At 46.5% G+C, this 13,457-nt stretch overlaps 1 protein-coding gene across 4 annotated transcripts in view; it reads left to right on the top strand.

Moving 5' to 3' along the window:
* RHOBTB1 (Rho related BTB domain containing 1) overlaps window positions 1–13,457 on the top strand; it is a 31,906-nt gene that overhangs the window by 7,175 nt on the left and 11,274 nt on the right. For all 4 annotated transcript variants that reach the window (XM_088129982.1, XM_088129969.1, XM_088129977.1 and 1 more), the window contains exons 2-5: window positions 6,625–6,826; window positions 8,015–8,118; window positions 11,285–11,470; window positions 11,889–12,832. In XM_088129982.1, coding sequence (XP_087986108.1) covers window positions 6,635–6,826; window positions 8,015–8,118; window positions 11,285–11,470; window positions 11,889–12,832 — 1,426 coding nt within the window. In that variant the 5' untranslated portion in view covers window positions 6,625–6,634. The remainder of the gene's footprint in view (window positions 1–6,624; window positions 6,827–8,014; window positions 8,119–11,284; window positions 11,471–11,888; window positions 12,833–13,457) is intronic.

Genomic DNA, 13,457 nt, shown 5'->3' with positions numbered 1-13,457 from the left:
TTTTCCAATCTGTCATTGATGAAGCTGGCTGAAGATTCAGGGCATTGAGTCTAACATTTCTGGAGTTGGGAGGGCTGCCTGCATTTAAGGAGTCCCCCCCGCCTCAGTAAATAAATAAATAAATATCAGGGGATATGTTTTGATTTCCATTATGTTTTCTCTAAATTAGCCAGATGGCACCAGGCATTTTTATTCTGTCCCCCCCCCCAACCGCCCCCCCGTCCCTGTTTGGGGCAGTCATGCGTTTAAATTGGTTTCAGTCTCGCCTTTTCCGCACCTGACAGCCTCCGGTGCAGTCTGGGCGGCCCGGGGGTCTCTCTGTCCGGTGGCAACACCGTGACTTCCCCTTCCAGCGTCAGCTTCCTAAAGCAGCCGGCCCAGCTGGTCCAACGAAAGAGATGAACGGCCTCTGAGATGGGCGACCTTATGAGTTTCCTAAATTAAATAAATACATGCATTCAGCAAATTTCATTCGGGCAATCTTTAGAGACTAGTATGCAAACATTCCTCCAGCAGTGAATAATAACCCTTTTCCCCCAACAATCTGGGCACAATATACCCAACACACTTCTATAAATAGACTAATTCCTAATTTTGGGGTATTAACTACCAAACTCATGCAATATCCATCAACATCCCAAGTCTGAGGATATCTTAATTAGTATTGTTGCCCTTCTGGCAGCGGTTGAATTTCTACCGATATAAATCCAGTTCGCCCAAATGTGTTTTTCGTCATGGGGAATATCTGCTGGGACGCTGGCAGGTGCCCTCTGGCACAAGGTTACCTTTGAAATCTGGGTGGCTCCCGTCCTGAGGGGGCTCTGGAGGCCCCACCTGGGTGCGCGATTCATGTGGGTTGTCTGGGGCCAGATCCACCGTCTTGCTTCATGGTTTCATTCCAGTTGTACGTTTGATATTTTGTTTTGGGGCTGTGAGCTGCCCAGAGTCGATTTGGAGTCAGCGGGGCCTAAGTTGAATAAAGTAAAATGAACAAGTAATTGTTTTTTGCAAAACACCAGCTTCAGACTTCAATAATTTCAATTCATAAAAGCCTTTCTCCTCTTAGAAACATCTTTCGATATTTTCCCGTTCCACAAAAAGAAAAATGTCTTCATCTAAACATTTTACAAATTCCTAGTATCCTAAAGAAAAGACATGGTTCTGAGCCATGGCTAAGATAGAAACACTTAACATTTCAGAAGATTAAGACTTCTTCTCAACCCAATCATCAGCTTAAGCCTGAAAACCCTAATCTAGAAATAAGACATAAAAATGATGAAATGTAAAACATTACAAAAAAGAAAAAGAAATTATAACTATTGATGCGACCATTGCCATGGCAAAAAGAGGGGGAAAATGTGCAAAACTTTTCGGAAAGGAAAGAAAATTTTAAAAATGGGAAAGGGATGAATACATTTTTTGAAAAGGAAAATATAACTCCTGGGGGAGATGCATATAAACCGCCACGTCTGCCTCTCTCCCTCTTTCCTAAGCTGTGAAAGTAAGAGATAAGGAGAACAAACAAGGTGTGAGAATGCCAGTCCCCTCCACTGATCGCGTGTCTATAACATAAGCTTAGTTTCGTGGTGTTGCCACTGCAACTTGCATAGTCCTTTGTTTACAAGGGTTGACAGTGTTTCCGGCGCCAGTGTCTGGGGAAGCCAAACAATCGAAGGACGGAGATGTCAGAAGGCCGTTGTAAAAGGCAGCTGCAGGAGCCCCTTGGCTTCCCAAGAGAAGGGGGCTGAAGCAACGGTGCGCTGGTGCGCTCCTGGCAGCGGCCGTGGGACACCCTGACAACAAAGAGTTAAGGGCTGATCCCTGAGCTGTGTAGGGAGTTTCCCCTCTTAATAGCTCGACTCAGAAGCTCTGCGGGCTGAACCTCCTGGAATTGTTTGGGCAAAGTCCTCTGAAGTGGGTGTTTCCCATTGTTACCTCTGGGGCAGACCTTGCCGGGAGCTTTTGAAGCCAACTCCCAGAAAAATGCATGTAGAACACATATGCACACACTCACACTCAAGACAGAGAAAGGCTAAGCTGGAGAATGTCACATCTTTCTCAGCTTCTCCTCCTGGCTCTGCGTTGATGTGGGTAAGACTCTGCATATATTGGTGTGGAATTAGACTGAAACTTAAGGCTCAGAACTGAAGCAAGTAGCTCACCAGATCCCATAGTCAAGCTTTTAATATGAAGTAATTGTCTGCTATGAGAATTACCCATGAGATGCCCCGATCCTCAGTAATCACCCCAAGTGGTAACTGAGAAATGGCATATCGTTAGACATGTAACCTGTCAGAGAAAGGAAATATTTATCCTGTGCTGCTTGGCCATGACATGGCTTTTTTACAACTCTTGATGGCAAGTCAGGAAATATCATTAATTTCCCCCAGCAAAGTCCTGGGTACTTGCCTTCCTGGATAGCTGCAGACTGTTGTTATGGCTGGATCTAAAAAAACCCCGAAAACAAAAACTTACCACATGGCAAGGAGTTTAAGCTTTATGTAAGCTCCAACAGTTGTGTCAATAGAATCACCATACTCCAGTTGAAACATCTCTTGAAAATATTTCTCCATGGCAGCTGCCAGGGAATATGCATTCTCAAGGTAAGGGAAGTTCAACACACTGTATTTCTTTTTCTGATATGTTTGACCTTGGATCTCATCCAGGTTCTCCTGGCAGACTGTCAGCTCAGTAAACAGCTGTTCTGTATATGCTTTGGTTATTTTGCATTTGGTGTGGTGGAATCACCACTCCCATCTGGTTCTCATTTCTATTGTGAACTTGCTTTGCAACTACCTTATTCAAACTCATTCTTCTTCACTGATAACAACATTGGCACACGAAGATTCATAACCCACCCTTTCACCTGCTTTAATTGTTTTTCAAGTGTGGTGGAATGTTAGGCTCAAGCAACTCTATCTGCAGACTGAAATGACATGTCCCAAATATAAGCTTACTGGATAAAGTTAGTCCCAGTCCTGTCCATGTGACTTGCAGGGTTATTTTCTTCTACTGCTCAAGTGTACTTTGGCTCTTACACATTCCCTGACCACATTTTTTCTGTGACTTCTGTAATAAATTAGCCTTCCCTAACTTGATGTTCCCCAAATGTTTGGGGTATTACTTCCAGAAGTAGGAATTCTAGAGTTGCAGTCTAACGTATCGACTTGGAGAACATCATGGAAGGCAAAGTCTGCTACAGAAGAGTCACTGGAAGTCCTGCCCAGTTGTGTTTCCTTAGTGCATCTACTTTTTTGTGGAGACAGGCTAACACAAAGATACTGCTCCAGGATAGACTAGGAATAATTATAGATTAAAACTCTTAATTTCTCTTCACACAATGGTGTGAGCTCTTGACTGGTTAAGTAATGTTTAATTGTTCAGTATCTCAAAAGTCATGGCAAATAGAAACAAGATACTATTAAAATTAATTACAGTCCTTCCATTATTAAAACATTCATATGCAAATACCGAACAGCAAAATAGCACTTAAAGCTACTTGAGGAATGCTTTTTCTGTAGCTATGTTGGGTAAAAAAAATTGATTACACACCACCCATAAAACAGAAATTTCTCACCTCTGAAATTATACCTGTTCCTTAATTTTGAAATTGCTTGTCTGTGTGGGAAAAAACCCCCTGTAACAATAAAAGACTGAACTGTGTTTGGACACCTATCCAATATCTCCAAAAGTGTTTCTGTTGGAGAAGATTTCAGGGTTAGTGTTTTGCAAAATGCATCGGGTTGGATTTCCCCCCCTGAGCTTCAGCAGAGGGGGGTCTTCACTGGTTTCTTTCTGCTACTTCAAAGGGTTAGAGGTGGACCCTTCACATTTTACATTTGTGTATTAGTCTGTATTGGCCCAAGTTGAGAGCACTGCAGTGTTGTCATTACAGTGCTTGACTTGGGCCAGGAAAGGCCTGGGAGCTCACGAGGAAATTATGGATCGGTTTATCCCAGCCTCGGGAATTGTTGGGAGAACAACATTAGGAATGGCCCAGTGTTTGCCACCTTGAGTTCCTTAGGGCACTGGCAAGGTATACATGCAGGACACAGACAAGCCCTGACTTGGTTGCCTCTTGGGAGGATTCAAGACAGAGGTTAGAGAAACCGCTACTACATTGGAGTCTATCCCAAAATAACCGCAGAAGTCTGAGAGAGGGACATTCAGCAGTGGCTTGCCCTGTGTTTGAGGGCACAAAGAAAGTCGTGGAAACGTCTGCTGCGTCAGCCAGGATAGAAAACCACCTGAATGAAATCTCTGGCTTGCAAGCAGATGATGGATGGAAGATGGGACACCGAAGTGAGTGCCTCAGTGCTGGGTTGATGCCGTACATCAAGTGATTGCCCATTTCTGGTGGGAATGCATTTTAAGTGCTACTTATTGGTACCAAGACAGGGTAAAAATAGCCACTTCTTCTCTTGCGAGAGGCCAGAGGATGCTGTGATATGGTATTGCGCAATGAGCTGGAAGCTGAAGAAAATATTTGGGATCGGTTTCGTTCGAATTGTGCAATGCTGTAGTACAGCTTTCCCCAAATGAGTTCTCTTCAGCTTTGTTAGAATACATGTGCTTTATTTATTTTTACTGATAACATTTTAAGCCACTTTTTATTGTTAAAAAATGATTGTAAGCAGAACCTGGGCTATGTTGATAGAAATGGTGTAAGTTGTAGCGTACCACATCTGGTAGCTGGGGAAGGTCAGCATAAAGTGATCCTTCCATCACAAGCAAATCTATTCTGTATCCAGAGGGGAACCCTTGAACCCGGTATGTTGTGTTATTTTTCTTCAAAACAAAGTTTTTTCCTTTCTCTGTAGAAGGCTCAAGCGTTATCTCCCTCAACCCTGGAAATACAAAGCATGTAGTTCTGTTTTTTTCAGCAAGTTGTTCAGCAAAACAGCCACACTGTTTTATCCGTGTTTTATCAACACTGCGTTGCAAAGAAAAGGCATATTTACACATCCTTGCTAGACAGTTTGGCTTTAATTTAGACATGAATCTAGTTTGCAGATATGCTGCAGTGTTCTTGAACTTTTACTGCTCATTGTCCATGTTGTTAAGATAATTCATCTTCCAAAGTTAAAGAAATCTACAGGTGAAGAATCTACAATGAAGCCTACCAGACAGAAAATCCTGGTCAAGATATAATATGGGCGCTTCTCTTCTTGCTTAAATCCTTGAAAGCTTTTCTTGTGTAAGAAGAAAAGTTTTCCATCAACTTGTGTGTCAGTGTGCATGAATGGAACTGACACACAGGAAGTGACATTTGTGCAAGGATGGAACACGGGGGGAAGTGGAAGACACATCCATGCACGCAGAGCCCTTCTCCCTCCAGATGTTGCTGGATCGCATCAGTCCTGACCAGACTGGCCAGCGGTCAGAGATGGAGCGAGGGATACCCAGCGGGCTCTGGAAGCCCATTGCTTTCATGGCCATCATCGTAGGAATAGAAGCAAACCATCAGGTTGATACCATGCATTGCTCAGGCATGTGTGGTGATGAGCTACAGGATGTGTTCAGGGCACATTTCAGAGTAAACACTGAAGATCAGAAATGATACTGAACTGAATTCTGACTTTTTGCAGGTTTCTGATCTATGGACATATAAAGGATGTATGACATGTTCATTACCATTTTCAGCATTTACCTCCCTCTGCACAGACATAACAGATACGAAGAGAAGGGAAAATAAGACTGGGAAATTATCTCATATTGTCCCCTGTTACCTCCCTTAAATGTTGCAGCTTTTCAGGCAGAACCGCCTTTATCTTGTATTTTCCTAATCATTATCCACCAAAGATTAGAGAGACGGGGTGTACTTTTCGGGTATCCTGAACCTGTCCATCTGGAATTTGCCTGGTTGATCTTCCTACAAAGGGATGTCTGCAGAATACACTGAGTTGCCCCAAGAAATAAAAGCCATCAATTCTTCTAAAAAGCAACACACACAATACACACACAAAGATGTACAGGCAATTATAGCAAAACACGAATTGTCCCAAATTTGGAAAATTTCATCCCTACAGTAATGGATTATTATTTCTGTATCCAGGAAGGCTCTTTATTGATTTCTAATTACAGCCAGTAAGAGATTCAGTCTCCAAACTGAGACTTGGAATTGGTGGGGAGGGGGCTTTACATCAATCAGAGGCATAGTGGATTGTTTTCTGAATCACCGGTCGGGGGCCTGAACGGAATCTCGCGTTAGTGAAGACTCCTGCTTTGTTTTCTCCTTCTCTGCTAATATGCAGCTGTTTCGTTTTGTAACTGTCTAACTTCGTCTTCTGATTTTGCCTCGGAGGCATATTCCTGAGGACTGGTATAAGCGCGGCTGAAACATAACGCGTAGAGCAGCTTGTAGGCAAAGGCTTCTGCTGTCCGGCCAGTAACCCGTACTCCATCCTGCTCTCTCCTCTTTAAGCGAGTTTGTACTTACAGGGAACTGAGTGACGGTCGGAGGACGGTCCCTGCCGGGGCGCATGAACCGGGTGAGGTTTATAAGTCAGCCTCCACCAGCGGCCGTGCCCATCCTGGCCTCTGAGAAAGTCAAGGGAGCAGGAGGCTCCTGGCCAAGCGGCGGGTGTGCCTGGGGTGGTAACCAGTATTCTGGTCTTCTTTCAGTCCCCGGTAGATGGATACGGACATGGACTACGAAAGACCAAATGTTGAAACCATCAAGTGTGTTGTCGTTGGGGATAACGCGGTGGGGAAAACTCGCTTGATCTGTGCAAGAGCCTGTAACACCACCCTGAGCCAGTACCAGCTGCTAGCAACACACGTCCCAACCGTGTGGGCCATTGATCAGTATCGGGTCTGCCAAGAGGTAGGTACGGCTTTGGCATGGAAAAGGCAGTTAATTCTGAGCGCCTGCCTGGAAGGGATGGACGGAGACCTGTGGGTTGGACAGAGGGAATTCAGGACAGAGGAGTTCAGTTGTTTAGAGGGGGCCAGAGGATGGCTCCTCCACCTGTACTCATAGAACGTGTCCTGAAATATTTGGACTACTTAACTGCATACCTATATCATGGTGGAAGGTTCATAGACATGTCCTTGCGTGTGCTATTGATTAGCTCAGAAGATTGAGATCTTCTGGCCAACTTGTCCTCCCCTGTCCATCTTTTTAGCTGCTCATCTTTGCAGTTAGCTGGCCAGAGAAATTCCCCAAAAGATTGTTCTACGTGAAAACAGTTGGTAAAGAAGATAGATGGTACAGCAAGTGTAATCTGTCCTATGCTGCTAGAATTTTTAAAAATGCATGGGATCGCACCTTCTGTGCAAGTGTTACAGTCCAGCAATTCTACTCCAGCTGATTTTCATAACTGTTGGTCTTGTTAATAAACTCCATGTCAGGTCTAAAACCTGCCAGCCCTCAAACCTACTCTTTGCAACCACATATTGCCTTCAAGACAGACCTTAATGATGTACTTTTCTTTTGTGTCCTCCACAGATAGATTAAAATGTTGGATAATTATTGCTCATTTGTTGCACTGATTTCATAAGGGGCTTAGTTTAATAAAGATGGTCTAGGCTTAAGCCTTTCGTTAAGAAATCCTGTTACGTACAAATACATAAAATGTGTCAATTTAGCCCCAGGTTTAACCATGACTCCTGCTGACCACAGTTTAGGATGCTTCAGAAAACCAAGATTTAACAATCTGCTTCCTCTCGGCTTTTAAAACTCTTCTGTACAGAGGAAGAGATGGTCAAGTATTCATATGTTATGCCAGACTATAATTAGCACAATACTTTTCAAACTTATTTCAAGCCATGGTTGCCGATTCGGGTTTGGGACTTCTTGATTTGGGCTCCTGTCAGATCGTAATTTGGTGAGATACCTGAATTGAGGATCTGATGGTCTCCAGCCTTTTGCAACCCAGAAGGTGGCATCTTGCAGCATCCCTGACTGTAAGCTTTGCTGGCCTCAAATTATTGGGAATTAGGTCCATACCATATCCTCAGGTCCCTTAACCAAGGAGCAAGCCTTTAACTAACAGACGTGTCTCCGTTCCAGGTTCTTGAACGGTCCCGTGATGTGGTTGATGAAGTAAGTGTTTCTCTTAGGCTCTGGGACACGTTTGGAGATCACCATAAAGACCGACGTTTTGCTTATGGAAGGTCAGTCTAAGTCAGATGTCCTTTTTGTGGCAAACAAGCTAATAGGAGAATAATTACAGCTTTGGGGGTCAAAAATCTGGAGTAATGAATCTGAAGAAAATACTATATATTTCATAGCTCATTCATAGAACCATTACACAATTAAATTAATAATTACATTAACTATTTTTATTTGCTTGGCTGGCCATAAAGAAGAGTGGCCGATTGAGTTACTGCTGAATTGGGAGGGTTTTGAAGACCTGCAGTCACTTGTGATTCCATGGAGGGTGAAACTTTGCCTGTCAGTTCCAGATTAGTGGAATCTGACTAACAAGGAAGGGTCAAGCTCTGCTGTTAACTGAAGACCATGTTGGTATGACTGGAGAACGTTCTGTAATCCTAAATGCATTAATGCTGCAGTCTTTATAGGATCAGAGTGCAATACTTGCTTAACATTCCTGCAACCAATTTGGAATTCATTAAAGCCCCTTCAGACTTTCTCTCTGGTTTGGTTTATTTTTAATTTAAAAGTAACCAAAAAGAACAGACCTTTATGTCATAATTGCATGCGTGTCAAATACATTAACATCAGCCCTGGAGACTGGTGGCCGAGATCCAGAAATTCTTTTGGCACGGGTGTCAAAAGTGATTTGTTATGTGGCATGGAAGAGGACTAAGCACGAAGGCACATCAGATCAGCCACACAGACCTTGTGCCGAAGCAGATGTTCAGCTGCTGATGCGGCATTTGCATTAATACTTTGGGTTTATATTGATGACTTTGTTCTGGACTGTGCTATATTTGCCTGAGCTAATCTGCAGTAATTTAAAGCAGACTTCCCCAACCCTGTACCCCCCAGGTACATTGGACTTCAGCTCCCATAATCCCCAAGCAATAGGGCTAGTTGCCGTGCCAGTGGGTGAATTATGGGAGTTGAAGTCTGACACATCTGGAGAGCATCAGGTTGAGAATCAAGGAGGAGATGAAATTTGGAATATCTGTGGATTTACTTCCAGTAGCAGCCCAAAGCCGTTGAGTTCACAGTGTTTGCGTCCGCTGCTTCATCCGTAATATGTTCCTGGCATCGTATTCCCGGCAGTTGCTTTGGGAGAAGAGGAAGAGAGGCCAGCAACGAACTGCGTCTGCGAGGGAAGACTCTAGAGTGAAGCCACTATCTCTGGGAGGCTCACACCCGGGGCGGAGCAGCAAGGAGGTCTGGGGCAGAGAGTGGGGTCCTCCTGGCTGCTCCCAGCTCACCTGTGGGGTCTCTGGGGAAGCAGGGGCAGTAGCACAGGCCGTAAAAGAGAAGCACGAGGCAGGAAGGAGTTGGGGTGGAACAGACCGGGCTCAGGAATGCTGACCATCAGCCTTCCCCCACTGACCTCGTGGCACCTTCTGGGAAATAAGTCATCTAACAACCAGGTTTAACAACCTTCCAAGCCTTGGTTAACAAACACAGTTAAATAGTTTAAGTACATTTAAGTGCCTTTCCTAAAGGTTGCAAAATAGATGGCATAAGCACTAAATGTTACTTTGCCAAATATCTGCGTGCTTAAAATTCAGCGGTTCCTGCTTCGGCAGGACTACCTGAACCCGGGTTTCCCCTCCTGGAGGTGCTTTTCTAATATACGACAAAAGGGTTCATCACTGAGTAGCTGGTGGAGATATAAGGGCAGAACGAGGAGCGTCCCAGGATTTGCTGAAACGAAGGGGCTGGGAGAGCACCTGCTTCGGCCACCCTGCAAAAGACCTCTGGGAATAATTGCCCAAGCAGAACTGCGGAGTTCTTAAATACTCGGCCTATGGATTATTTTAGCGTCAGTAGAATTTACCCACAGTAACGTCATGCTATAAATCAGCAGAGCTCGTGTGGGTCTTTGCAGGGTTACACTTACAAAAAGCAGCCAGCCCCCTTCCTCCTCTCCCTTTCCAGGGCCAGGTCTCCCCTCAGGCACCACCACTGATGTTCGGGGCACCATCTCCCCGGGCCAGCCTACGGCTCTTCTTCCAAGCAAATTTCCTGCTTTCCTGCCTTTAGCCATCGCCAATGCCACACGCAGGCACCCCTCTGTGCCTCCCCGGAAACGTCGCTGCTACCGTGGCCAAGGGCCGTGCCTGCCACTGCTAAAAAGACCCCTCAGGAGGCCATTTCTGCTGGGAAGAGCCACGTTTTGAACCACGCAGAGAACACGGAAGCCCACTTTTTTCTATATGTGGACAAAATACCCCAAACACGCCTCTTTCTGTTCGGACTTGGGCTTCCGGCAGCTGCCATCTCTGGACCTCGCGTGGTTCGAGCAGGAGGCTGTTGTGGGCTGCAGTGACGAGAATGGCCCCCGCCCTGCCCTGCCCCCCGCCCCCGGAAACGGTGTATCTGGTGAGCCATCCGAGCCTGGGCTGAGATTTCAGGTGACGATGCTGACACGGTTTGTGTGGTGGATTTTGGAGACCACCAGCAAACATTTCAAAAGAAAGGAAAGAGATCGGCTGTCTGCAGCAGTCGGAGCATCGGGAGGAGGACCAAGTCTCACTCTTTCCTAACTCCCTTCGCTCACCTCGGGAAGGGAGGGAGGGGCTCTAAAATATATTCCTAATGCACCAAGAAGAGAAATGCGCTTTGCAAATACACGTCTCCATAGAGACACACTGAGCAGAGGGACATGATTGGCTGCAGCTTCTGGCTGAGGGCATACCATTTAATTGCCTGAGTCACACTTTGGGCTGGATGGGAATAAGATTCATTAATTTTTCCCCTGTGAACCCTGAACCTTTAAAGGGATCCCTGGCATACTTTCTTTTCCTTCAGAAACTGTGTGGAATCACCCTTCATAGCTTCCCCGTGGTTTATCTCAGGACCTGTTTTGTGTTACTGGTGTTAAATGATTGGCCCCTTTGCAAATGAGTGCTTGACCCACCATCAAGAGGAGGGGGAGCTGACCTGCTCGCTGCATAGTTGAGGCCTCGTTCTGGTCCTCCTTGCCCCCAAATGCCGCTCAGAAGTTGGGTAAGAGGGGCCTTTGGTTATTGGGGAGGAACGTAGAATTGCAAATATGTTTGTGCACTTCAACATCGTGATCCTGGTGTACTTCTAAATAAACTGAGCCTCGAATATTATTTCCCCCCCCCCCATTTTTGAGGGGGGATTGAGATGTGAAGTTTACGTAAAACAAAGGCCTCTTCATTGCAGATCCGACGTTGTGGTCTTGTGCTTCTCCATTGCTAACCCCAACTCCCTGAATCATGTGAAAACCATGTGGTGCCAAGAGATCAAGCACTTCTGCCCTCGCACTCCTGTCATTCTGGTGGGCTGCCAACTGGACCTTCGCTATGCTGACCTGGAAGCTGTCAACCGAGCCAGGAGGCCATTGGCCAGGTACAGCTGCACGCGGATAAAACTCCACTCCCCCGTGGCGGTAAAGCGGCTCCGTGGCTCTGCTTTGCAGAAAACGCAGCCCCCTGGCTCCTAAGGAACCATTTGAAGTGGCCTTCCATGTCCGGTTTCTTCAGTTTATAACTAAATACAAGTTAAAAACAAAATTAATGCCAAATCAATTAACAGTTCCATACCCGGAGGGGGGATCTCTCAGATAGGCGGGTCCCTCAGATGTTCAGGACTTTGACGGTCAACCCCAATGGCCTTCCCTGTGCCTGGGAAAGGAGGGCGACCAAAAAGGGAGACGTGGAGGCCAAAGGATTCCGAGAATACGTCCCTGAATGGGTGGGGTCCACCAGTGTCATTCAGTGAGCCTGAACGGTGTGTCCTCTTCCTTTTCACTCCATTTTGTTTACAGGCCTATCAAAAGGGGAGACATCTTGCCGCCGGAAAGAGGCAGAGAAGTTGCTAAAGAGCTTGGAATACCATATTACGAAACCAGCGTATTTGACCAGTTTGGCATCAAGGACGTGTTTGATAATGCAATTAGAGCCGCCCTGATTTCCAGGAGACATTTACAGTTCTGGAAATCGCATTTGAAGAAAGTCCAGAAACCTTTACTTCAAGCTCCATTTCTACCTCCAAAGGCACCTCCTCCTGTTATAAAGATCCCAGAGTGTCCCATCACCAAGATCAACGACGTGGGATACTTACTGGACAATCCGTTGTGTGCGGACGTGGTGTTTATTCTTCAGGAGCAGACTCAGATCTTTGCTCACAAGATCTACTTAGCTACCTCTTCTTCCAAGTTTTATGATCTTTTCTTAATGGGATATGAGGAAACGCAGGGCTTGACCGAAACCTTTTCCCCTAAAGGCGGGGCTCTCCTGGCCAGAACCGGCGCCCTTGAAGCCGAGGGCAAGCGGGGGGACGGGGCGGCTGCCGCGACTGACTGCCTGCGCCCTGGTCTCGGGGTAGAGCCCGAGGCAGGAGAAGCCGCCTGCCTGAAACAGGGGCCGACGCTCCGGGGCAAAGGCTTCGTCAGCCTGCATCAAGGGAGGCACGTCAACCCTGCTTCGAAGAGGGCGTGTGCGGTGACGGTCGTCAGGATGGAGGCGTCCATCCAGCCCGGCCCTTTTAAAACCGTCCTGCGGTTTTTGTACACTGGGCAGCTGGACGAAGATGAGAAAGATCTCACCCGGGTGGCTCAGATTGCTGAAATACTGGAAGTGTTTGACTTGCGGATGATGGTAGAAAACATCACCAATAAGGAAGCCTTCATGAACCAGGAAATTACAAAGGCTTTCCACGTCCGGAAAGCTAACAGAATAAAAGAATGCCTTTGCAAGGAGACATTTTCTGGTGAGTGCACGTGGAAAATTCCCTTTGCTTTGCATTTTGTCTGAATTAAGTTCAAACGATTGTTCCAGTCACGATAAGGAAACTCGGATGGTTGTGCGCAAACCAAGGTCCAGTTGGGACATCCTGAAGGGTCCCAGGAAGGGCCGCTTTGTGCCCTTGGCCAAAACAGGGGTGCTGCTGTCTTCCTTGAGGAGGGCAGCTAACGCTACAGCATCTTTACCCAAAGAAGAGTAAATTCCCCCCACCCACAATTACTTTTGAAGCCTGGAGGAGATTCCCCTCTAGTTGCAGGACAGAGGGAAGGAGCAGATGCTGTTGACAGAGAGATCCGAGTGAGGCACAGACTGTCAAAGAAAGGCTGTGGTCCCCCCCCCCCCCACACACACACTTGGAAGACAGTCTGGCCCTGTTCAGGCCCTGGAACAAGGTTAAAATTCAGTGGGAGACCTGCAGGAATAGGCGTCCCCCACCCCACCCGCCGCTCTTCCTCCTTGTGGGCACTGCTGCAGGAGGCCTGGGAGCTTTTGACAAGCAGCTCCCCGAGGCACCTTGGGGGTGACCAGGCTCACCTCCACTGGGGTCCTGGCGAACTTTCGCTCCTTTGCTAACAACCAGATGGGGCTCC

Source organism: Python bivittatus, unplaced genomic scaffold (genome assembly GCF_059951505.1).
Source record: "Python bivittatus isolate LINGU-HERP-01145 unplaced genomic scaffold, Pbiv_v1 ctg000050_np1212, whole genome shotgun sequence".
NCBI lineage: Eukaryota > Metazoa > Chordata > Lepidosauria > Squamata > Pythonidae > Python > Python bivittatus.
Note: the sequence above shows the minus strand (reverse complement) of the source record. Positions and strands in the feature narration are given on the sequence as shown.